The sequence below is a fragment of the Passer montanus genome, unplaced genomic scaffold (genome assembly GCF_014805655.1).
Source record: "Passer montanus isolate IOZ18808 unplaced genomic scaffold, ASM1480565v1 scaffold22, whole genome shotgun sequence".
In the NCBI taxonomy this organism is placed as follows: domain Eukaryota; kingdom Metazoa; phylum Chordata; class Aves; order Passeriformes; family Passeridae; genus Passer; species Passer montanus.
Window position 1 is genome coordinate 2,953,234 of NW_024366815.1, and position 25,999 is coordinate 2,979,232.

The following is a 25,999-nucleotide window of genomic DNA, read 5'->3' on the forward strand; positions in this document are numbered from 1 at the left end:
TTCCTCTGTTCCTTTGCACATTGCTCTTGCTGGGTCTGTAGTAGGACAGTTCATCACACTGCACAAGCAAGCCCTTTGTGGACACACTGTGCACAGTAAATAGTAAACCCATTTTCATGAGCGAACAGTAAGATCTGTGTTGAAGATATCATTACAACCACGCCGGTATTTCTGCCAGCAGCTCTCAGGCACCTCTTCATGCCCCTGACTGACACAGTCCTGTCATCAGAAATCAATAGTATGTGTGCTGAGCTTGCGTTTGAAACAATACAGACCCAACAAAATGCGTTTTGCCTAAAGATATCATTACACTTGTCCAAAGTAACACATGGATCTCTCAGGCCCACAGCAGCCCTGTGGGCGTTACAGAGGGCTTTCTGTGTTACACCCAACCACTGTAGAAATATATAGGCTTTCCTGTATACCATCCTTTGTTTTGCTATCCAGAGTCATGGTATGATTTAAAAATAGCTTGGAATAAATACTTCTAGCAGCTTTATGAAGTGTTATTATAAAATTTTTGCTTCACAGAGTAAAAGATGGAGAAGTAGAGAAGATAATTAAAACTAGTCCTGTCTTATTTATTCATCTATTTCATCCTTTTAATAGGCACTTCAAAAAGGCAGGGCAACAAAATCCTTGCTTTAATGATCTCCCAGTCTAAACAATATAAAAATAAGGGTAAACCCAAGACAGAAGGCAAGTGCTAACAGTGAGAAATAGATTCCATACCCCTGAACTCTCCCTGCCATGCTTTGGACACAAAGTCATCTTTCTTCTCTTCTGTAGCTGTGCATTTGACATCCTGAGAAGGAAATGATTTATGAGAAACTTCTTAACAATTGCTCTGTATTCTCTAGATAACATGGCCAAACTTCTGTGCAATATAGGAGTAGAACAGACTGGCCAAAGAAACAGTTACTGAAAAGAGTAAGATTTTGGAGTCAGAGTGTAATTTCACGATAGAGTGAGAATCTATGGAATTTAGACAGATGAAAGCCCTGCTGAACTTCTCTAGCCCTGATCTCTATTGCCTTTTGGGATGCAGCTAGCTTCATTCCCATCCATGAATGCTCCACACACTACTGCATTAACAATCAACATCAATGAAAATAAATGCTGTGCTCTGCCATGTGTGACTTGAAACTGACTGATAAAGCCTTGCTGTCCTTGTGTGGCTGCACACATTTATATGAAACTGTACCAGAAGAGACTTCAAACAATAGGTCATGTAAGTATAACTCAAAATAAAAAAATTGCAAGTAAGCTCTGCTAGGGTTTAGGAATGACTTTTGCAAGTCAGTCACTTGGAGATTTTTTTCTGTTGGCGAAGTATATAAATCAGGAGTGCTGTGCTACATGGATCATAGAACTGAGGGTGGCGAGGAGAGGGGTCCATCCATCTCTCTGCTCTCTCTTCTGGCTACAGCAGAGGTCCCACTGTGGGCTGAGGGACCAACAGGGGATGGTCCAACCACTGGGCATGGTTTGGAGCAGGCATGGCAGAACCTGGGATTCCTGCTGCAGCTTCTCTCCTTCTTCATCTGCCATTGGAGCCAAGCAAATGCAGCCACCACACTTGTGGTTTGGCTCTTCAGCACAGTCACCTATGCTGGCACAAAGGCTGTGAAAAGCCACTGGGATGTTGGGAGAGCAGCCTGTCAAATATCAAGACTACTCCTGTTCAAGCTGTTTCTCAAATCAGGGACCCCATGACTGGTCTGTTGCTGTTGTCTTCCTTGTTCTTTTCTGTTTCTCAAAGACTTTGTTTAAGTCTGATCTGTTTGAACATACTGCCAACATTAGCACTGGAGCAGATGCAGCAAAGATGAGCATTGTCAACCACCTCAAGCTGCAAAACTGTTCCACAGTGTTTATTGCCAGAACTGCCTCATGAAACCTTGGTCATCTCAGAGCTGGTACTTCAATGTCCCTCAAAATAAATATGTAATGATTAGTTTGCTATAAGACACTAAGGCCCTCCAAATGGTGTGCTTACCATTGTACACCATAACTTGGTCTTTCTTAATGTATGCAGATAGTGTAATCAGTTTGTTACTATAGACAAGGGGAGAGCTATTTGATCAGAAAGTAAAGGAGGAATTAAATTCAACAAGAACTTCAATCAGGTGTACATTTGACAGTTGTATAGTTTGGCTTTATAGATACCAGTTTTAAGAAGCAAATTAGATTTTTTTTGTTCTACAACAATTTCAGCTGAAATCCAGCAAGAAGAAATAACCTTCTTGTTATTTAAGTTGGTATGCCAGCATAATAGAGATGCTTCTTACAAAGCCCATATGTTGATGATATGGATCCCTTTTAGTGTGGACAAGAGGGTCAACAACCTCATTTTGGCTAATAAGATTAGTTGATGATGATTAACACCTCCCATGCTGAGCATGGCATGAATTTATAGTGAGCAAAGAAGCACTTAAGATAATTGAAACTAAACCAGGCTTCATGCATGTTAACAATTTAGAGAAATTTGTATCTTGTGAGAAAATAGGAAAAAGAGCAGACAATAAGTAATCCAAGGAATGAGTTTGTAAAAGTTACATCTATCATGGTTTGCTTGTAAGGGCTACTTTTTGCTATTTATAAGGTCTCTTGCTGGTCTGATATTTAGAAAAATACTAATAATCAAGTTTCCTTGTCTAATTTGCACACCATTTGGTAAATTGGGAAAGAATCTAGGCATAAGAGCAAATTGTGTTGGTTAGTAGCAGTGATCAACAGCCAAATAAATCTTATTTAACAAACTTCTCTGATAAATTGATGTTCTGACTGCTTTGTTTAGGTGAGTGTAGCAGTGGCATCTGCGATGAGGCAGCCTGCATCAACAGTGGCACCTGTACTGCAAGCAAAGCAGACTCTTATATTTGCCTTTGTCCTCTTGGATTTAAAGGTCATCATTGTGAAGAAGGTGAGTGGATAGTGGCATGCCTCTATTTCTTTGTGTGTGTTGTTCGATGTGTTGTCCACTTAGAGACACCGGAGGAGGTCTCATACTGTTACACTGACAGAAGAGAATACTTGTTACTTTATCTTTTTAAAATCACGTACTGAAACCCTTCCCTTACTGGTTTGGAGCTGCATCCTGCTCCTACATAATCTGTGATTCTCAAACTTCTTTGCTTATTTAAACTAACTGTACTTAAGCATCTTGAAATTCCTGTTCAGAAGTTAAAATAATGTACCACTCCACAGCTGCACATTAATCGTAAAAAAATACCCACCTTTCTCTTAAAACCAGTGTCAGCTGTGTATTTTGAAATGTAAGTAACATAATGTCAATTGCCTGCTAATATCAGAGATACAAGTAGCAAGATACATCTGGAGTTATTTTTTATGCTGTAGAAATTTTCATGCCACCATGCACCGTGTGCATGCCTGCTACTTTGAAAGGCACTATTATGAATCATAAAGAAAAGATACAAAATGCTTTACAGTACAAATACATCCCTGGAAAAGGAAGAGATTAACTGGTTTGGGTAGGATTATAAAATATTTTAAATTTAGATTTAAAACAAAATTCTGGTTGCTTTGCTAATCATTAGCTTAAATACTTAACCCGAGGAACAGACAGTGGTTGGTAAGAGTCAGTCCTTTATGTTTGAGCCTCAAGTGACCTGCTTGTGATTTCTGGATTTCCAGCACTCACCTTGGCCATACCTCAGTTCAACGAATCCTTAAGATCATTTGCTAGCACACCCTGGCCCTTGGAAGCGCAGAATTACCTTTCCTTCATGGAGTTTGAGCTGACATTTCGTCCAGATTTAGAGACTGGTGTCCTTTTGTACAGCTATGACACAGACAGCAAGGACTTCCTCTCCATTAACATGGTGGCTGGCTACGTGGAGTTCAGGTTCGACTGCGGCTCAGGAACGGCTGTCATCAGGTAAATGGTGCTGCTGGTGCTTCCTCCCCAGCAGTGCCACACTGCTGACCCAGGGGAGGAGTGGACTGGAAAGGGTCACAGCCTATGGTGAGGTGTGCAAGCCCCTTGGTCTCTTGTGCCTGCTTCTGAGGAAGCACAGAAGCACTATTAAGCACAATAATTTTGGTCAAGGGAACAGGATTTTTTTCACTACATCAATGTGTTTCAAAGCTTTATGCTACAGATGTTACATTTGTGTCTGTATGGTATTGCAGTAATTCCCTTCTTGCCCCCAGGACACTGTTAGGGAATCTATAAATATTTTATGCACATACTTTCTAGACACAGGATTTCACAATATTGGCACTTGTGTGAGCATCCTCCTTTCTGGTTTCCAGTTCCAAGCAGGGATGCCAGGCTGGAGGTGGCACAAGAAGATACACCTCCAGGTCCCTCCACATCCTCAAAGTGTTGTTTTTTTGAGAGACCTGAGGCTAGTATCCAATTTATGCAATGTAAGCTGTCCAAAACATGAATATGTGGTTTAACCTGGTCACCAAGGTTCCCCAACAGACCTTCTGTGAGTGACTCACTGTAGCCTAAAATTAATGTCTAAGAGGATAGAAGCAATGAAATGCCTCAAAAACACTGCTCTCTCTCCCTGTGTAACTGATTGTCCAGTCACTGGCAACTGTTCCTGGGCTTTCTGAAAAGGCACTGGGCTGAACAGAGGCACTGCGTGTCTTGGATGTGGCCCAGGAGGCTGCCAGTTTGACCAGGCTGACCTGGTATTTAGAAATTTTCTATATAAGCTTATGCAAAATGTGTACACTGTCTGCAAGCCTTGCATACCAACAATGCATACCAAATCTGTGGATGGGCATCAGGAATTTTGACTATACTGTGATTAGGGAAAATGTACTGATTTTACAATGAATGAGGACTCAAGCTAACAAACTCATTCAGTTTTGCAGACAAAATTAGATATGAAATATAAAGGGAGCAAATGCAAAATAATGCACAAGCCTAACAATGCACAGCTGTGGAAAAACAGTTAGTGTTGTCAGACAGAGAAAGATCCTGGAGTCATCATGGATAGTTCTGTGGAAGCAACAGTAAACTGTTTAGAGACAAACGCAGAAACCTAAGTACAATGCAGAGAATTATTAGGAATGGAATAAGGAAGAATGTCTCTGCTGAAGCCCACAATGCACCCTGTTTTGAAACCTTGCTGCTATTCTGGTCACATCGTTTCAAAAGAAATTAGCAGAATTAAAAAGGAGAAGGAATGAAGCATACAGGGGAGGGAATGAAGCATCTTCCACAAAACTCTTCCACAGCTGGACCTTTCAGCCTGGAAAAGAATGAGTTTGGTGGAAGTATGATAGAGGTTTTAAAATAATGAATCACATGGAGATTAATGAGTATTCTGTATATTTTCTATATGCAGAGAAAATAGGGAACCAAAGAAAATAAGACTTTTTTTCTTTGGGTTTGGGTTTGTTTTTTTTTTCAGAGGAGTACATAAATAAGTTGTGGAAACTAATCGTCACAGCAAGTTACAGATGCCAAAACTATAAATAGTTTAAAAAAAAATTGGACAAATTTGAAGAAAGCTCCATTGAGGGAGATCAAACACAGTTGTACGGATGCAGCCTCTGACTCAGGAAATTGCTAAATGACAAGTTGCCAGAAGCTGAGAGGATATATCAAGGGAAGAATCACTTCATACTTGCCCTGTTCTATTCTCTTGCTGAAAAGTGGCAGAAATAGCTAATTGTGGAGACCTTTTCTCCAACTCAGAATAGCCCTTCTTACAACAGCCTTCAATCTCTACTGATTGCAGCCTTCTAATTCCTGTTACTGGCAACCATGAAATATTAAAGTAGATTTTTTTTTCTTCCAAGAATATTGTAACACTTCAAAACACCTTGTACTAAAGTTTAACTGATATGTAGAGTTATGAAATGTAGAGACAGCCACAAGCATATGCCTGGGAGTAGAAGCTGCCCCTTTCTGCTGGAAAGCAGAAGAGCAAGCTGGATGGCAGCTGCTGCCTGAGCTGCATGCACTGGAGGGAGAGAGTGTGGTGAGGTAGCTGAGGAATGGGAAAGACTCAGGAGACCATCAGGATTCGGTGAAAGTTGTCAGGCTGTCCTGTTAGCTCCTTTTCTAGATAAAATGTGCAACTCGCACCCTGTCATCAGCTCTGTTAGTGATTAAATAAGACAAATAGATTCCCTGTTTTTCATGCCTGCCTGGTCAATGTCCACTTAAAACTCCACCTTAATCATACTATGTCATGCCTACACTGTGTCTTTAACAGGGGTATAGCTCTGGTCACACTGACACCTCTGCCATAGGATCACCAGGCTGTTAGATATTATATTATAATCAGAACACAGCCATAATAACCTTATTATTAGAATGAGGGAAGTTTATTTGCGTACGTCAGCAGCAGCAGTAGGAGAGCTGATGCTGGTGGCAGTTGTGACTTCCTGATGTATGCCAGGATGGAAGCAGCACAGTGTGCTCTGGGGGCTCCACAGGCAGAAGGGATGCAGAGTGGGTGGCCAGATTCAGAACCTGAGCTCTGAAATGTCTCAGAGGAGAAGCTGTCGGGAATTCCCTTGGCCAAGCAGCATCAAGATCTTCATGATCTGGTATATTTTTTAAGCTTTGGTTTGCATGGGAAAAGGTAACCCCGCAGCACATGAAGAGCCAGGAGTGTTCAAGCATCAGGAGAAAGAGTTACCAAACTCACTGGTTGGTTTCAAAAAGCCCATGATTCCACAAAAGAGCTGGCAGCTCTGAAGTGATGACTCTGCAAAGCTTAATCATCCCTGATTGTAATTAAATCTGTCAAAGCAGGAGGGTTAGCATGATGATAACCTAAGTAGCAGAAGAGATAATGTTTGTGTTGCCACTTACTATGTAGCCAAACCTATCTGGTTCCTTTATATGTATATGCTGACTTCATCAAGGTGATTAGATTTCCTTAGCTATTGATTTACCCAAGACAGTTAAATCCTAAAAGGTGCTCCATAAGAAGGAGGACAAGTGACTGGCATTGCTTGATAATATTTTTAATGCAGTTTTTGTGAACCATTCAGAAGTCATTCAGAAATGTCAAGTAATACTGCCAGCATCATTAAAATAGATAAAAACAGGATTTAAAAAACTTGAAGAATCGAGAAAAACATGATAAAAAGGTTTCAAAACTGATATTATTAAGAAAAAAAAAGAAAATAGGATTTTCACATTTTCAAAATTATATAAGTTTTTTTAATCAGCATTTGAATCACTATTAACTACTTCATATTACAGTTTTTTTCCATTTTTTAATTTCAAAATATGGGGTGGGGTTTTTTTGTTTTGTTTTTAAATGCAAGTATTCTGAAAATACAAAACATTATTTCTTCCCCAGAAATTATGTATTTTTCCACTGAAGCTAGGAAGTCTTAGGGGTCCTAGATAACACAGTTCTGATTTTTCTAGCTTGGTCAGTAAATCAAACACAAGTTTCCAGCCCTCCTGGAGGAAAGGCTGCTACATCTCATTTAGATGTAGGATGCTTTAACCAGTGTAGTAAAATGACATTTGAAACCAAGACACAAAGATCTATAGAACTTGTGAAGGGAAATGTGGTTTTGCCCTTCATACAGGCTGCTATTCATATTAGTGCTGTGCCAGTAAAGACTGTAAGAACTATTTAAAAATGCTTCCTTTGAGACTGGTGAATACTTTGCACAACTGGGGATTGTTGTTCCCAGCCAAGATCTCATCACGTTATTAGGATCATTTTTTAATTACTTCCTTTTTATGTATAGCATCCGGGCTGCATGTGTGTGTGTGTAGATGTCAATGTAACAGGATGCATAAATAGAGCTGATAAGCCAACACAAAGTAGTTCTGTTTTAAAAGAGGATGAAGAATGTGGGGCTAGACCAACCATTAAGTGGGAAGCTTTTAGTCAATTGAGGATGTACAGCTGAGACAAAAACTCGTTTTTATGTGTTACAAATGACTGAGCAGAAAAACTAGCACAGAGGTAGCTAAAGTGTGTGCTGGTGATAGTGTTTCATTTATAAATAAAACTAGAGTGCCTGTTATTTGCTCTAGAATATGGTCTTTGCTGATGGGGCTCAGAAGATCGTTGCTTCCTTATAAGGGAAGAATCGCAGTGGCTGATATTTATTTTCTATTTAGAAAATCATCCCAGAAGACCAGACTTTTTAACATTACAGAGTATCAGAAGGGCACAGTGTTACATGCTTGAAAATTTTCTTGCCCTTAAAACAGGAGTGAAGAACCTGTCAGCCTGGGTCAGTGGCATGAACTGCGAGTGTCTCGCACGGCCAAGAATGGCATCCTGCAGGTGGACAAACAGAAGCCAGTGGAAGGGATGGCTGAGGTGAGCTCATGGCAGACTTGGCTTGAATGCAGCTGTTGAACTGTAAAGTGATTGCATGTTAGACTGCACAGCCTGCTCTCAAGTCTCTTAATATCTTAAAGTAATATACACATTAGGGCAACATTTTCTTAAGCCTAGAGCTGGGCATTTGTGTGTAAGGTCTTCCCTCTGAGGACAAGGACACATGTCCTTGTGTCCCACATGTCCATGCAGGGATCCCACTGGAATCCGACTGTACCTGCTCCTGACACGTAACTGGACTCACATTTTTGCTTTGGCTCATACATCTTCCTGAGGTTCTTCTGTTGGTTCTTGCTGTGGCTAAGTCTGTTGAGCAACGTGTAATGAGAGGTGTAATCTGGAGAGTATGATGCTGAACAATATGTGCCCAGACTTTTTTACCTCTTGCTGAATATTGTCCTGGAAAGGTGGACCTGAAGAGGCTTGTTCTTTTTCTTCTTCTTGTTAAAATAATTTGCAGGCCAGACTAAGTGCTGGAACAATTAGACAGTTGATGACTTGCTTTTTGTTTTTCACTCACCAAGTGATCATAGTGAGTCAAATTAATTTATAATAAAGTGAAACTGTACTTGTACCAAGCAGGAAATTCACTCTAAGTACTTAAATGCCTGCACAGAGATACACTTTCTATCTTGATAAATACCAAGGCTAGACCTGCTTGGGAAATGTCTTTTACCTAGTGGAGAGTGCAGACCAGACTCCAGATCCCATAGCAAAAAAAATTCCATAGCAGAAAAATCCCATAGCTGGCTTTTCAGAAAACTGGGAAACTTCAATCAAAACTTCGACTTCTCTTCAAAAATTTAAATAAATTGAAATTTCTGTTGTCTGTCAGGAAAAACATTGAGTGAGAAACATTTGACTGGAGCACTCAAGACTTCTTTAGATAGATGGGTTAAGGTGAACACTCCCATTTTTTTTTTTTTTTTGTCTTAAGTGCTGCATTGCAGTGCTCCAGGAGGAGGGTGGCTGGGAACTGCCAACCATGAAAGCACAGAAGCTTCTGCAGGGCTGAAATTACAGATATTCTGTCTTTGGCTGTTAAATGTCTTTCACTTAACTCCAGGACCCTGAATATTCCCATCAGGTATCCTGAGCAACTGCTTCTGATAATTGATGCAAACTCAGTGTTTCATTTAGCCCCATCTTTCCAGTAGGTTATCTCTTAGATATTGGAAATAGTGAATGAGTTCCTGTTGCATGAACTTTGCTCTGATTTTAGCTTTATGGACCTAATTCTGGTTATAGATTTACATCAGTGTACCTCTAGTCTTTGCAAATAAAGCTATATGTGCAGTCAGAAAACACAATGAGTCAGTTTCCTTTTTTCTTTCAGTATTGCTATTTTGAAATACTTGAGATTTTTCAGCTGCTTCTGACAGGGATAGTGTAAAGTCAGTCAAGAGTGTCCTTCAGTGGCTTTCTTGATTGTACAAGGAATAGGCATGGAAATAAGCTGTATGACAATTAATCTGAAGATAGAAGCATGGTTCCAGATACTCTAATAAAATGTTATTCTATGTTTCTTGCAGGGGGCTTTTACACAGATTAAATGCAGCTCTGAAATATTTATTGGTGGAGTCCCCAATTATGATGACGTGAAGAAGAACTCTGGGATCCTCAGACCCTTCAGTGGGAGCATCCAGAAGGTGTGTGCCCAGAGAAACACAGTGTGGGCGTTTATTTCCATTGTATCCATGCATGCTTTTAGTGCAAACCTGCTGTTATTGTTACGTGGCAATATTCAAAATAATCAAGGATTTCAACTCAGGAGCCCACCATGAAGTGGTTAAATGATTATTTCACAGTGAAAAGTCTGCCTAGTGCATTCTTACACCACCATGGAGATGCGCACCATGCTGCTTTCCCTTCTTACAATTTTATATGGGGCACATGTATGGAGGAGATGTCTTCCATTGTTAGCAGACATTAGGGATGATGTTCCCATGTGGTCAGCTAAACATGAGTTCAGTTTGTATCAGGCCTAGTAAATAATAAAATGGAAGTGCAAACTGAACTTACATTTTTCTTTCTAAACATACTTAAAAGGTTGGTCCTGAATCGTCACAGTTTTAGAGGAGTGAATTGCATCAGATTAGTGCAAAGAAATACCAAATAAAACCAAATTTTTAATAATAGTTTTTATTTTAAAAAATTTAAAGCTCTACAGTTAACAATTGCTCCAGGACCGAAAAGTAATTGTAGTTCAGTGTAAATGCTTCAATCACTCAGTCTGACACTTTTTACTGTCTTTGTCAGCTGTCCAGCAGAAAACATGAAGTTCAGGAAAACTGGAGGTGTGAGTAATAGTGATGGGAACAGGTCAGACACATGAACGTGATTGGGAAGGTAGACTTGACTAAACACAATGTATTTTGGGATGCAAGTTATAGAGCCTAGGAGCAATTTACACAGGTTACAATTACAAGGTGAGGGGCTGTACAATAGAGTAAAGGCACTGATAAGGATTGGGAAATGCAGAGTGGGAGCCTTTATCTCCATGATGTACTTAGTGAAGTGGATTTGTGTTCTCAGTCATGAATGGGATGTCAAGGGAAGGTACTGCCTGCCTTTTGGGCACTGGTAACGTTTGCCTTCTTTGGATTTTGGAGAACTATACAGAAATAGACCTGCAAACATCACCAAGTACTGGAAAATGTGCAGTGTATAGAAAGACCTATGAGCCTTTATCTCCATGATGTACTTTGTGAAGTGGATTTGTGTTCTCAGAGTCATGAATGGGATGTCAAGGGAAGGTTCTGCCTGCCTTTTGGGCACTGGTAACGTTTGCCTTCTTTGGATTTTGGAGAACTATACAGAAATAGACCTGCAAACATCACCAAGTACTGGAAAATGTGCAGTGTATAGAAAGACCTAAGACCACAATATATTTAGTTCAGTTAGATAAGGCTGAGGAGTGACTTTGTTGTGGTCTTCTAGTTCTTAGATAAGAATGAGATTTCTTTGGATACGTGGTGCTGGAATTATGCAGAAAAAGACATGATGAGAAGCAAGGGCTGGAAACTGAATAGAAGTTTAAAACAAAAGACATGTTTTTATGAGTGAAGGCTTGTTAACCTGTGGAACAAAATTTGGAAAGAAGCTGAAAACATAATGGAGTCTTCCCCAGTTCATTACATGACAGGACTGGATGTTTTCTCTGCTGTTAGAGTTGTGTAGTGCTTTATGTAACCCCTTCTCCGGGTTGGATCCCCCAAGGTGCATTGCCCAAGTTATGCAGGAGCCAGAGCAATTATTACCTTTCTCAGTTCTGGCCTTAAAATCTGTTGTTTGTTAAGATGTACTTATTTTGTTGTAGCTGAGATCAGATGCTGTGCCTGCATGCAATCTCTCTTGCTGAGATGTCAACTGAGATTATACAAATGTTGGTTTATTTTGGAGAACATATGCAGTTGACATATTGGAAAAATCCCAGCATTTGACAGTTCTCTTCCATTTATATACAAACAGCTTTGTGAAGTCATTATTTATGTTTTTCATTCATCTTAACTCTAGCTTCTTTCGGGCAAGATGAGATACTAGAAAGCAATAGAAAATGTGAAAAACAAGCTGTTCTGCTTAGTATTTCTGTTGTCAACACTCATCTCCTGGGGGGTTTTCTGACCTCAGAAATGCTTTTCTTTAGCAGCACTCGTCTAATTTTATCATCTCAGATCACAGTTCAACTACAACCAATGTTGCACCAGTGTTCAAGTGTTCGGGCAAGGGCCTGGTAAATTCCACACAGCTTCACCCCTTACAGGCATTGCCTAAGGCTGTTAGACACAGAAGAGATTAACCTCCAGTGGATCAGGGGGAGAGAAATTATGAGTTGGACCTCTGTAACTGGAAAGCACGCAAGAATAGGGTTTGGGCCAAGTTTTGAGAGTTACATTTCTCTGAAGTCTTTCAGAGGAATCTTCTAACTAGCAGTAGGATACTCTGGATTTGGAAATTTTAACATCATCTTTTCACACTTTTTTTTTTAAACATATAGATTATTTTGAATGATCGGACAATTGATGTGAAACGGGATTTCACTTTTGGAATCAACCTAGCAAATGCTGCCCACCCCTGTGTGACCTCACCGTGTGCGAATGGCGGCACCTGCGTTCCCAAGAAGGACAGCTACGAATGTGACTGTCCCCTGGGCTTCGATGGGCAACATTGCCAAAAAGGTAACAATGGCTGGATATCAACCCAGGGATCAGGAGCTGATCACAAAAATAAGGAAGATTTAGCACCTGCAACTGCTGCTGTACACATGCCTTTAAATAGAAGCCCTGGAGGTCAGAGCTCCCCTTTCATCTGTGCACTTTTCATGTATCTGGGGAAGAATTTGTTTTGTTATTTAGGAATGCAGTAACTTATCCCAGCACGGGGCTGGGATCCATAGATAGCAACCTGGTATCTGGTTGCTTGTAGTGAACAGCACTGAACTCTAACACTTGGTACACATCCCGAATAGTGCAGTGCTGTGCAAAGGGGGAATTCCTGCAAGGGTCCTCCAGCCAGCAGTTATTTACATCCTGCAGCATGAGCATGGATAACCCTTGTAATTTTATCCATCATACAGCTGACAGCAAACACTGTTCTCACACATAGAAAGGTCTGCTCCTGTTTTAGGCACTGACTGCTCTGATGGAGACTGCACCATCTGCAGAGATCCTGCCTTGGTGGGGTGAAGGAGACCACCAAGGAAGAAAACTCATCCAGTTGCACATTACTCTCTTTTCTTCAGAGCCACTATAATAGTTCAAACCTTAGATTCAGCAAAGGAGTAGAATTGCAAGAAAAGCGTTTAAAAACTGTGTTTTGGGTTATTCCACTAGATGGAGTCATTTCACTTCTGTCAAGCTCGATCTTTAAAAATTCTTGAGGGGAGGTTTTGTAATGTAACAGTAAACTCAGTTCAAAAGAGCTGGCTGACATTACTGTCTTCACCCACTGCTTCATTTCTCACAGTCATAAACTTCAAAGTTGAATGTAGTGGTTTTGGTTAAATTGCAATGAATATATTGCCCTTTTTTTCAAAACAGACAATATCTTAGAACAAAAGCATTATAATAAAATGCAGTGCAAGAAACCCCTTTGCTTACGTTGTTGTGGTCTAACTAAGAGCTGAAACAACGTCATTTACCCTGGTTTTTCTGTAGGGAGGCAGGAGAATTGGGATTTTGACTTTCTAGGTATGTGCAGGGTGCTAAATTCCTGACTTCAAGATGGTATCTGCAGCAGTACCAACACATGTCCAAGGGCAGTCATTCAAGGGAATGCTTTGCAGCCGGGTGTGTGAGTGCCTGCCCATTTGGAGTGCAGTGCTGGGGCTGCAGCTCCTCACCTCTGCTCAGCTCCTGGCCTGTGCTGAGCCCAGCGAGCAGTGTCTGGGCTCATGGTACCAGCAGTGGTGCCACTTGGCTGGCATGTCCTCCCACACTTCAGTGGGTGTCCAGGCTTTCAGAGACAGTCTGAAGCACTTTTGCGTATGACTTAGCCAGATCCTGGGTGCCGCTTCTTATGTGAATCCAATCTGTATTCATTTTAAGGGTGTCCAAAAGCACGATCTACCTGTTTTCTGTTCCTGATACCTATGGCTCCTATTCAGGTGCAGCTCAACCTCCCTGCACTTGTGCAGCCTCAGCTGCCACCAAAACTTGAAGGGTTTTCTGACAGATGTGCATAGAGCATGGAGTTGCTCCTGAACCTCAGTCTATGACAGCCTTGATGAGAACTACCTGAAACAGATTCCTCAAATTATTCCTTACCTGTGTCTCTGTTGGGGTATAGGCATTGTTAAGGTGAGAATGCTGTGTCCACTTCTGTTTCACAACAGGGTTTTGGTTAGTGGACTCAGAAGGTATGTGAGGTGAAGGTGCTGTCTCCATCCTACTTGGTGGTAGGCTGCTGTAAAAAACTCTAAAAAGCAAAGTGCTTTTGAGGGAGTGCATGTCATTCTTCAAAATTACACACACCACTTAAAAACTCAAGTAATGCTGGTATGAGGTATATGAAATACTGATTCATATTGTAATGGATCATTAGCTGAAGATTCAATAGAGTTTTTGCTGTCATTGCTAGGTTTTACATCTTTGCTGTCCAAGCTTGGGAAGTGCTAAAGGTATTTTTATACTTTAACTGTAAGATGGAATAGAACAGCAAACACTTGTTTTCCCTTGGCTAGAGCTGGTCCGTGGGTAAAACCTGGTGAGTCATTGAGATTTGAGAAGCAGGACTAGCAGAAGGATTTGCTGCTGGCCCTACCTGTCTGTCCCTTTGTGTGTTTTGAGCAGACAAATATAGATACTTGGAGCAAACCAATTATGAAAACAGTACTATCTTCACAGGTGATTGTAGTCACTTATGCAAATGGTAGGTGGGAGATTACACATTTGTAGAAAAGTGTGTATGAAATTTGGCTAAAGGAGATTTTTATGCTCTAGAATAATAAACCCGGAATGTTCTTGTTTTGTTTTGTGCTGACTCACTGCAGAGTGTGGAAGTTACTGCCTAAACAGTAAGTACTGCAAATTATGTGAAAACTGCTCTGTCATTGTCTGTTTGTCTGGATGCTGGGTTTCCATTAAGCCTGGCAAGTTTCTGTCATTAAACCAAAATATTTTCTACGGTTATATAGAACTTCCTTAAACATCCTGCTGTTGATATTTCAAACTGCATCCAAAGCTTTTGCCAAGCTCAGAACAGTGGCTGTACAGGTGGTCTGCCTTATTTGCTGAGCAGAGGGCCAGGTAGCTGGCTGAGGGCTTTGTGGTGTGACTTCAGACTGTCCTGCAGTCCAGAGCTCACTTCTGCTTGGCATGAGAGCTTTGGTGCTTGTCTGCTGAATCGCGATGAGCAAAGAGTGAAGGTGTGTATCCAGATCTCCTTACTGGCTCTGCTCCCTTCCAGTTGCAAAGATCCTGGCTGCATCAAGGGCACTGCTAAAATTTGGTTGTTTTTCTGCACTCAGATTCAGCGAAACAAATGAAGAGCAAGCAGAGGTAAATGCCCATTAAGCTCTCTGGAGGAAATCAGAGTACTCTGGCACAGGCAAAGGTTGCGGCATGACATGGGCACCTTCCCCTGCTGGAGGCAAAGAGCAGTGGGGCTCTAGGGCAGGATGTGATGGGGAACAAGGGCTCCTTTCATGCTCTGCTGCCATAGAGGCTGTCCAGTGCAGGAAGTGTCAGACCTGGCGAGGAATGCTTGGCCAGTGCAACTCAGCTTTTGCAATCTTCCAACAACATTGGCAGACTGCAGGCTGGACATGGCCTGTGGTGGTTTCTTTAGACACATTAGGCAGCTTTCCTGATTTCACTATGGATGAAAACAGTCATTCATCACTGTCTAAAATTCTCAGTCTTGGCACCTAGAGCTAAATTTCATATTACTGTTGCTGGCTGCCAGACTACACCAATTGTTGCATATCTGTGTCACAGTGAGCTCTAAAAGCCCAGCCAGACCCTGTGTTGTGTAAAGAAAGCAAGCATCCTTGCCCTGGAAAGCTTGAAATTTATATAGATGGGATTAGCTGTGGGTTGAAGGGATTATTCCTCAGTAAGAAAATAGGATGAAGGCATCTATTTTAAGTAATTTATACAACTAGCTTATATTAATGCAGCAGTCAGTTATGGGAGATCAGCAACAAACTGTAGGATGTTCACTCAACAAAAAAATCTGTTTGGGCTGGTGCTCATAGCCTGGTGAAGGGCTCTGTAATCAGGGATGTTCTGTGGTTTATGTCACACAGCTGAGTTATTTTGCCAAAGTCTTCTTCGTGGACAGCAGTGCACCAGCTCCAGTTCTGGCTGCAATGTTTGCCACTGTCCCAGCCATACACCATAGGGGCACCTGGGGCTGTCCCTAGAGAAATGCTGTATGGGGGACACAGAAAAAGACCCCCAAGGCTGCACTGCAGTGTTCAATGCACCAAAGGGCTCCACAGCCTCTGCCATGCAGCCTTTAGCATAGTCCCAGTTGTTTTCAATAGGCTAAAGTGATCTGGGACTCTGGGCTCTGTAGCTCCTCTCTGAGATAGCCTGCCCCCCACACTGCACCCCAGGGGTGGGCTCTGAGCAGGCAGCAGCCACTCAGTGCAGTCACATGCACAGAAAGAGAAAACAGGGAGCTCAAAGGTTTTGTGTGCAGCCTCCCTTTGCAGGGTGAGAGGTCCCTAATGTGCTCTGCATATGGTGCTCTGTTAGCAGCTGGAAGGAGCTTCTTATTCTGTAAACAAAGGTGGTTAATGCACAGTTTTTGGCAGGAGGGAGCGTTGAACCACATAGAGGATCAAGGAATGTGGAAATGGGGGTAAAGAGAAAATTTGCAATGTTTTCCCAATGCTTTGTAATTTTCTGCACTAACATTTGTAGTGGAGCAATACATTAGGCTCCTGCCATGGGGGCTGTAAGCAGAGGGACTGTCAGCCATTTAAACCCCCTTAACTGCTGGCCCTACATTTAGGTAAAATCTGGCAGTGCCTGTTTGCAAAGCAGAGTGGGTTCAGCTCAGTTCTGTCACTGGTAGGTACCTGCCACTGCAGGAGTAAATCAATAAAAGAGGCTTGTCTCTTTTTTTCCTTCCATTTCCAAGTCAGGTATCTGACACTCATCTTTTTTTTTGTGTTTACTTCTCAGCCATTACAGAAGCAATTGAAATCCCACAATTTATTGGTCGCAGTTACCTCACGTATGATAATCCAGATATCCTGAAAAGGTAATGTATTTCCTGTGGACTTAAGTATTCTGTTTCTTAAAATGTTATAACGTTAGGAGTCTTATGTGAAAGAGTGTAGTATATGTACATGTTTTAAGCTGTATTTATAATATTTCTAACAGTATTTCTGCCATATTTTTAAATTTCAGGGAAAAATACATTTTAAGTGCATATCTTTGTGGCTTAGTTTATTATACTTGAGCATCTTACACGCTGTCAAAAATAGCACACCTGTGTCTGGCGTGGAGAGGGACTGATTTTTCCCTGAGGGCAAAGAACAGACATACAGAGCTTGTGTCTCAAAAGAGACTAAGGACCTTAACTCCTTTTTAACTCCTGCTTTAGCCTAACGTTTATATCCTCAGGGTTAGTTTTTGCACTCTCTGTGTCCTAGAACATCCCCACATTCCAGCAAATGTTGGCTTGTTTCAACAAATTGCTCCATCTACCTTTATTTCAGCCACTGAGTAGAGAAGGGTTCCCAGTGTCCTCACCTGCCATTGGTACCTCCCACCTACTGGGACTTCTGGCTTGCCCTTCTTATGATTCTTCCACTGGCTTCTGAGGGCATCACATCTACTGGGCGTTTTCAAAATCTGCTTTTTGGGCTGGATTTCACACCAGGCTAGAGGAATAAAAGGATTTTCTCTTATTTGTATGGAATAACCTAGCAGCTGTTGTGTAGAGGGAGATGAGTTAAATTCCCCTGCTCTGAAATGATGGAGATGGGGAAGTGAGCCAGAATCCTTCACAGATCAGCATGTAAATGAGTTGCAGGGCAGTAACCCACCACACCAGCAGAGACTAAATACTGCATCAACTTTTATGTTTTTTTGAAAGAAGACTGGCACAATTTAGTATTTTACTATTATTTCCTTCTTCTGCATTAAACAGGGTATCAGGAACAAGAACGAACGTGTTCATGAGGTTTAAAACCACAATGAAGGAAGGCCTTTTGATGTGGAGGGGAAACAGTCCCATGCGACCTAACAGTGATTTCATCTCTCTAGGCCTCCAGGAGGGAGCGTTGATATTCAGGTAAACTTTCTCTCCCTTGTTTATGTAACACACAGGGCTCAAAGGAGTTGCTACAACACATGCAGTGCACTTGTCCCTTGGCACAGTGTGAGACACTCTCATCCTCAGAGTTTTGCTCAATGATGGGTCCCATTTGCTGTCTGGGAGAGGATGTAAATTGAAGAGGTAATGTGCTGAAAGATTTGCATCACTCCTCCTTCCCAATTTTTCAAATATCAGGGCTTTATTTTGATTTTCTGAAGGATTTCTTATGAGGGGTCAATACTCTTGGTAAGCCTCTTGCATACCTATTAAACCTATCTCAGGCAGAGCAGGGGAGGGGTGGAGGACAAACTTTGGTGGTGCCACTGCAGGCTGTGGGCTCACTCTTTGCCAGACAGTGCACACAGGAGCAGGGCTTCCACCAGCTCAAATGCCCAGATATCCAGCCCTTGACACACACACAGAGCTGTGACCACACCTTGTTTCTGCCACCATCCACAGAATCATTTAATTAAGCAGTAATACTGCTGTCAAAATGGTGAAGTTGGGGAGTATTGGGAAATGCTGGGGTCTTGCTCCAGCATCTGTTTCTCCCTTGCAGACACTCAGGCACACCCTGTGCAAGTTTTTGCATGGTGTTTTTTTGGGACTTTTGGTGTTTTGAAAGCCTTTTTTTTCCTCATGGTGCTCCTTTAGGTTGTGTAAGGCAAATACTGAAACAGCAAACCACAGATGCCATCACTATAGTGGGTTGTTGTAAGATACTATTGATCATGTGGCAGAGGGTTTATTTATTTAAGCTAATTTTTTTACTATGCTTAATTGGCTGTTCTTTGCTACCATGAATATATAGATAAGTTACACATTTCTATTTAAATTAGTTTCTTTTAAGCTTTTTTTAAAATGTGATTTAACAGTGGCTAACTTGGCAAAACCTCTTAGTTTCCTCATTGATTTATAAACAAGGAACTGACTCTGCAGAAGTGGTGCATTGTTTGAATGTCTTTGGAAGGGACTTAGTCTTTCTAAGATGCATGGTAGGAGGTGGCCACTCTGTTCTGTTTCCAAAACACAGTGCAATTTTTATTAGGTTGCTGCTGTTCCTCAGAGATGAAGACAGTCAAAGGCTTTAGACCAAACCTGAAAAGCTGAATTTTACTGAAATATTTTTACCTTCCACATTCATTTAGGAAGGTGAAAAATTACACTACCAAAATAAAACCCTCATAAGCAATAACTGCTTACTGAAGGGGACCATCAAAGAAGATGGTGAAAGGACAAATGCAGGAAAAAATTAATTCTGAAAGGTTGATCCTCATGCTAGATTTTCATCTTTTGAGAGGTGAAGTCAAGAGACTATCAGGGCTGTGAATTTGTCTGAAGAATTTTCCTGAAGCCGAAGTTTAGATGTCTGTGTTCTGATCCAATTTGAAATCCAAAACACACCTTTTCTTTCCCATTTTGTATGGTATTATTCCCTGTACGGTGTAGTTGCTGCTAGAAATTCTTTCTGTGGTTTCCTGCTTCTGTCAAAGGTTATTTCACTGTTGTAGGGGGATAGCTGTTGTAGAGGGATTCATAAGGGATATGAATCTCATTTCTCTTATCAAAGGTCTAACATTTTGATGCAATCCTGAGCACTCAAATCCTCTTCTTGTTTTTGAACTGGACTGGTGTCTGCATCCTGGGTAAAAGAGGCTGCTTGCCTGAGACTCACTTAAACCCCTAGAGAGGAAACAAATTTAGGGTAGTCAGTTTGCACTGGGCAGCTCACAGTTTAACGTGCTGCTCTTCAGAACCTCACCCTGGCCATGAGTTCATTGCATGTTCAGTCTTTTTTGGAGAGATAGTGATGTTGGCTTTAATCCCTCCTGCTTCGTACAGGCTGAAGTCCAGCAGCAGTTAGTTCATCCGGAGCACTCAATAGCTCACTGTGCTGTGGCAGCTACTTCTCTTTTGTTAAGGTTGGCCCAAGCCTCAGGGACCCAGAAATTAAGATGCCTGAAGTGTAAACATGATGGGGACATTATATCTGCTGAGTTATTTTAGTAGAAGCAAAAAGCAAGCAAAGAAATAATTAGAGTGGCAGCTGAAGCAGCTGCATTTATTAGACTTCATCTTTTCTAATATCACAAGTCTCAACCTTCCCTATATTTCAGATGGTTTCTAGATCTGTTATAGGTTGCATGCTTATTTGCTCTTGTAAAAATTTATTTATTAACTGTATTTGCAGATTCCCAGTGCGGTGTCCCATTAGGCCAAAGGTCTGTAGATCACTGACCTTCATAGTCCCCTGCTTTGGGGAAGCATGGCCGTGCAGAGGCTCTCTTCCTGCTCCCATGGGAAGGTGGTGATGATACCCACTCTGACTCAGGGAGTTTTGGCTGCTTGTCCATGAGACTGACTTTACAAAACAAGAGCACTGCTGCTGGGACTCCAAAGGACTCCACTGATTGCCCCAAAATTTGAGCCAAAAGGGAGTAAGGATGCCTGAGCAGCTTGGTAGGCAACCAGTCCTTTACAGGAAGGCAGTAACATTTCAATTATTTTTTTTTAATTGTAGCTACAATTTGGGCAGTGGCATTGCTTCCATCACGGTGAACGGCTCCTTCAGCGACGGGCGGTGGCACCGAGTCAAAGCTGTTCGGTGAGTGGGCAGGCTCCATCTGGGGGGCACCTGGGAGCCACCCTGCCATTAAAGGTGCTGGCTGGGTGTGAATCCCTGCAGCTCCACACTCACACCTCGCTCAGGAGTGGAACTGTTAGAGCTTGGCTGTCCCAGGATGGTGTACACAAAGATTGCTGTGTTTGAGTGGCAGTGCCAGCTTGGCACAGCTCAAGGCAGGCTGCCAAAGTCAAGCAGGGCTATTCTGGGGCTGTGACAGACATTCTATAAAACCCCTACCATTTCGGTTAAGAGTATTTTTCTTTAATGTCTGCATTTTAAAATTCCCTGGTGAGCATTTTGTGGGCTGGCACAAGCATTGGAGCACAGTGTAAACCTAGTTTTTCTATTTGGAGGAGGTGCAGACATCTTGCAGTTTATATATAACTCATATTTATAACTCATTACCTCATGGGAGGCAGCTGTGTCCAGCAGGGAAAGCATAGATCCCTCTCTTCGTGAGAGGTTGATTCCCTGGAAATCACAGTCTGACATTTAGCACAATTTGTTACCAAACTTAGTGAGAATAGGACGCATCAAGTAGCTTTCCTGTTAATACTGTTATTGACCATATGTAAAATGGCTCTAGAGAACCAAAATCGCTTAAAAGTAAGTTTTGCCATAGCTTTCCCATTTTTTTCCCTGCTGTTGAAGCTTCTGCTGTTAACTTTTAACATTACATTTGATCTTTAACAACAGATCAGAATGTGCCCATCCCCTCTGTTCCCTAGCTGTCCAATTTGATTATTTTCCAGCACTTTCTGCTCCGAAAATGTGTCCTGCACACTTTGCAGGTCTTTTACATCTATTAAAAAAATCCTAAAACCTGAAAAGTCTGGATGGCCTTAGTACACAGAGTCTGTGGGGCTTCCCAATTCTAAGCCTTCACCATGAGCCCAGCTAAGCTCTGAGCTGCTCTGGTCTCCTGGTGAGTGGAAAATGCCGGTGCTCCTCCTGCCGTCTGGTTGTAGGCTGGATGAACAAGAGTGGTTTGCTTTTTGTTTCAGGGATGGACAGTCTGGCAAAGTAACCGTGGACGATTATGGTGCCAGGACCGGTAAATCCCCTGGGAAGATGAGGCAGTTAAATATCAATGGAGATCTCTATGTAGGTGGGTGCCAATTATTCACATTCAGGACGCAGATGCAAGGTCAGCTGCAAGGCAGGGCTTTCCAGCTCTGTCCAGCTCCTGCTGGAGGTGTCACACAGCAGCCTCTAGTCTGCCACAATCTGTTTTTTGTGAGGAGGCTTCTCTGAGTGGGATGGGAGAATGGATATAAGAAGGGATGAGCACTATAGGACACTCTATGGTACTCCTTACAGGTACATAGAAAAACAGCAAGAAGCAGCTGGAAACCCCACACCTGGGCACAAGCTGATTCAGCTCTTACTGATGCTACAGTTTCTGGAATAAATAAATTAGTGTCCTAATTTATTACCTCCTGCTTGTCCCCTCTGTAGTTTCAAGTGCTTAAAATCATTACTTAAAACAACACAAAGCAACGTATAAATTAAAATTCCCTTCTGAGGTGCACTAGGAATGGCATTGCTGGCTGCAGCCTGCCAAGCAGGAGCAGATGCCCGTGTTGGTGAGGAGTTTCTGACAGCTGCCTTTCCCACAGGCGGCATGAAGGAGATTGCCCTGCACACGAACCGGCAGTACCTGCGCGGGCTGGTGGGCTGCATCTCCCACCTCACGCTCTCAACTGACTACCACATCTCCCTGGTGGAGGATGCTGCCAACGGGAAGAACATCAACACGTGTGGGACCAAGTGACAAGAGCGGAATGCCGGTGCTGAGGACCCGTCGTGTGCTTGCGTGTGTGGCTGAGCGAGAGCTGGCTGGCGCAGTCCTCCAGAGCCGGACCTTGTTTGCCACCTGGGAGGGTGACAAAGCCAAAGGGAAACCCAAAAACAAGGAAAAAAGAAAGAACACTTTTCCACTCTCATTCCCTCTCCTTTCTTCTCCTTTCCTGTCCAAATGAAACCAAGCATTTTGTGTATGAACCGTGCCCTCTACCCCTTAAGTGTTTAGTGAGCGCTAAAGGTTGTGCATCAGTGCAAACGGCAAAGTGTGATGTTACGAGTAGCTCAGTGACTGTGTTTTGTGGTCCTTAGGTTATCTTTTGTAGTATCAGAGAAAGCAATCTTGAAACACCTGCAACCATCCCACCCTGCAGTGATACAGTGACTGTGCTGTTCAACACATAGACCATTGGGCAGCATATTTCTGCATTCACATGTAGGTCCTGGAACAAGCAGTTCTCCTTACCACTCTCTGATTTAGCTAAATTATGTTTCATCCTGTGTAGCAGGATAACTGTTACAATGACTGGTTTCAAAATATTGTTGTTTGTTGAGGAGGAAAGTTCTTACAAGTCTACTTTTTTATTACAAGCAACACAAAAATGAACCAATTTTGTAGAAGTAATTTTATACTTGTCTATTTTTTATAGCAGCAGCAGACCTGCTTACATGGCATCACTTTTAACATCTACATGTACTATACAATTAGCTCTTTGCACACTTTCCTAAAAATAGAAAAGTGACCTGTGGCTTAATGTCTGTATTATACAGTTTTAATGGGGATATTTGTGAGTTATGACCAGTTTTACATTTGACTCTTTTTGTTCTGTAAATTTTGACAGTTTAAAATTGTACATTATGAAGCTTTCCTGTCTTAAACAGATTAAAAGATTAGAAAAAAAAAAGAGCAAATACTTGCTACTGTGGTACAATAATTTAATTTTTTTTTAATAATAATGAGAAAAGCTATTGCAAGAGACCTTGGTAGATCACAGTCCTCTTAAAATGTTGTGTTTTCTAGGCACTGGACCAGCACTTATGCAACCTTGATTGCCAAAGTATAATTTAAGCAGGCAAACAGAGTGCTGTTGAGACGCTGAAAGAGTGGTCCAGAATTTCATAACTTGGAGATTTTTCTTCCTTAATTCTTTGCTTAAAGTGGCTGAGTGAGCCTGTGAAGGCACTGGGGGGAGGAAGAGAGACCAACCATGCAGCAGGGCACCCCACAGCTTGCCACGTGCCAGTGGCAGAAGAACCACAAACTTCCTCAGGGCCACAGGCTCATCTGAATGCCTGTGAGCTGAAAGGACCTGATGTGGTGAAAGCAATGGACGTGAGGAAGTTTCTGCTGCATTTTTGCTGTGCTCAGAGTGCTCCTGGCCCCCTGAGACTGCACACACGTTCCCTAGATTCATCCCGCCTACAGCAAATCTAGATAATGGTACAGACAAATTCCTGCCAGGGACAGCCTAGCTCCTGTCCTGCATGCTAAAGGGACACCCTGATCTCTTAGATGAAATATCTTGTGCTTCTTGTAAATAAGGTAGCAGTGGTCAAAAACAAATGCAGGCACTTATTAGAAACGGAAAGTAAAAGGAAAATAAGTGGTGGTGCCATCATGTGATGTGCACCTGTGCTCTGCCCCCTGTTCAAATGATACTTCGGGAAAAAACATCTGTAGAAGACGTGGGCAGCTTGCAGGGGAACTGGAGACACTCATGGCTCTCCTCCCAGGAGAAGCAAAGTTTTGTTTGGTTTGGGAGCCTCATGGGGAAGGAGAAACCCTCTGTGGCTGGGAAAAAGCAGGATAAAGTATACCAGATCAAGATGTGCCTTTGAAACCAAAGTAAATGGAATTGGATGCCTTGGGATGTAAAAGGAAAATGTGTGGAGTTTGAAAAAGAGTGAAAACTAATATTTCTGGAGGCTGAAGATTTTTCTGTCTACTCAGTGTAGCCCTGTGGGAGTGGCCTGACACAGCCTTGGGAAGTGTCTGAGCTGCTGGCTGCCTGAGAGGGAAAATTCACATCTTATGAGCTTGAGGGTTTTTCCAGATGCTAATGACCTGTCCTGACCTGGCCCAGAGTAGGGAGGTTTGACTGGCTGTACCTGTAATCCTGGACATGCTGGGCTGGTGTTGATGGGGTTCTACCAAGGTCCACAAACAGCATCGTCCTCTGCTCTGTCTTACGTGCCTGGCCTTTCCCGTCCTTTCATTTCTGTCACAGGGTTTGGAGGGCAGTTCCAAGACAAACATCTGGTGGAAGAGGTCTCTATTTTAAGATAATTTACTGCAGAATACTGGGTGCTTTGGTACGGGGCGGTGCTTCTCCAAAACAAAAGCGGCTCTTCTGAAATGCCGGGTAGGGAGGGGCGTGGGTAGGAAATACCTCTGTTGTTGTTGTGGGAAAAGAAGAGCAGCTCCCCAGATATCTGCTTCCAGCTCTGCTTGTCACCACGTGGGAATTCGGGGCTGGCAACATCACCCTGCAGCGGTGCAGGCTGAGCACAGGCAGCACAGCGCCGGCCGGCTGGGAGGGGAGGCGTGAATAGCAAAGATGCTGAGTGGTTCAAATCGGTAAAAAAAGGATCCTTCCTGCATCCTTTTAAAGCCCATCTTAGAAACATCTCTCATCTACATCTCCACTCTTCCTGGTAAAGCTTGGGCATGGGTTCTCACTGTGGTTTCCACTTCAGGGGCTGAACAGGAGACAGGTAGCAGAAAATCAGGAACGTCTGACTACATGTGGAGGCTTTGCCCCTCTCACCCTCTACCACCCTCCCCACTGATGCTGGGCCAGGGAAGGAGAAAGGAAAGGTGGACAGTGAATGGCAGAGTGATTAGTCATTTTCCCAGGAACTGGCCTGCATGTGCTGCTGCTGTCTCCAGGAATGTTTATTAGTCACATTATTCATTGCTTGGGCTGACTCAGATGCAAGGCATGACCCCACTGCTGAACTGGGTAAGTTCCTGCCAGTTGGAGCCATTTCCCTTTTGCTGCAGTTACCTGAGGAAACCAGCAGAGAAGGCAGCAGCCACAAGTGCTTGTATCTCTCTTTGCAATTTAATCTCCTTCCTTAAACTGCAGCTCTTATTTTTCTTACTAGTTTTACACATTATTCCCAAGTATTCCACTTAGTAGGGCTGAGCACCTGCCTTGATGCCAGCTTTGGTGGGCTGAGTCAGGCTTTGTGCTGAGCAGTGGCTGCTGGCCAGAGCTGCTTCCTAGCTGCCCCTCACTCTGCCCAGGGCAAAGTGTGTCTTGCTGCTCTCCACTGCTCCTCCATCTCCATGGAACCAGCTACTAGGAATAAGCAGTTAGGTTTAATCTGCTTCATCCTAAAGGAAAATAAGGATAAAAGAAACAGAAAGCAAGTCAAGGAGTTCTAAAGCCAGATGAGATTTAACAATCCTTTCTGTGACTGGAAAATCCTTGCTGCACTGCTTTGTCCTGTGTCAGCTAGGAGCTCATTTCCATCC

At 42.6% G+C, this 25,999-nt stretch overlaps 1 protein-coding gene across 2 annotated transcripts in view; it reads left to right on the top strand.

The window, feature by feature from the left end:
• Window positions 1–23,430, top strand: part of EGFLAM (EGF like, fibronectin type III and laminin G domains) — a 75,473-nt gene extending 52,043 nt beyond the window's left edge. For both annotated transcript variants that reach the window (XM_039709810.1, XM_039709811.1), the window contains exons 14-23: window positions 2,801–2,926; window positions 3,658–3,901; window positions 8,183–8,294; window positions 9,848–9,964; window positions 12,313–12,493; window positions 16,949–17,027; window positions 17,922–18,065; window positions 20,611–20,694; window positions 21,720–21,823; window positions 22,335–23,430. In XM_039709810.1, coding sequence (XP_039565744.1) covers window positions 2,801–2,926; window positions 3,658–3,901; window positions 8,183–8,294; window positions 9,848–9,964; window positions 12,313–12,493; window positions 16,949–17,027; window positions 17,922–18,065; window positions 20,611–20,694; window positions 21,720–21,823; window positions 22,335–22,489 — 1,346 coding nt within the window. In that variant the 3' untranslated portion in view covers window positions 22,490–23,430. The remainder of the gene's footprint in view (window positions 1–2,800; window positions 2,927–3,657; window positions 3,902–8,182; window positions 8,295–9,847; window positions 9,965–12,312; window positions 12,494–16,948; window positions 17,028–17,921; window positions 18,066–20,610; window positions 20,695–21,719; window positions 21,824–22,334) is intronic.
• The last annotated feature ends 2,569 nt before the right edge of the window (window positions 23,431–25,999 follow it).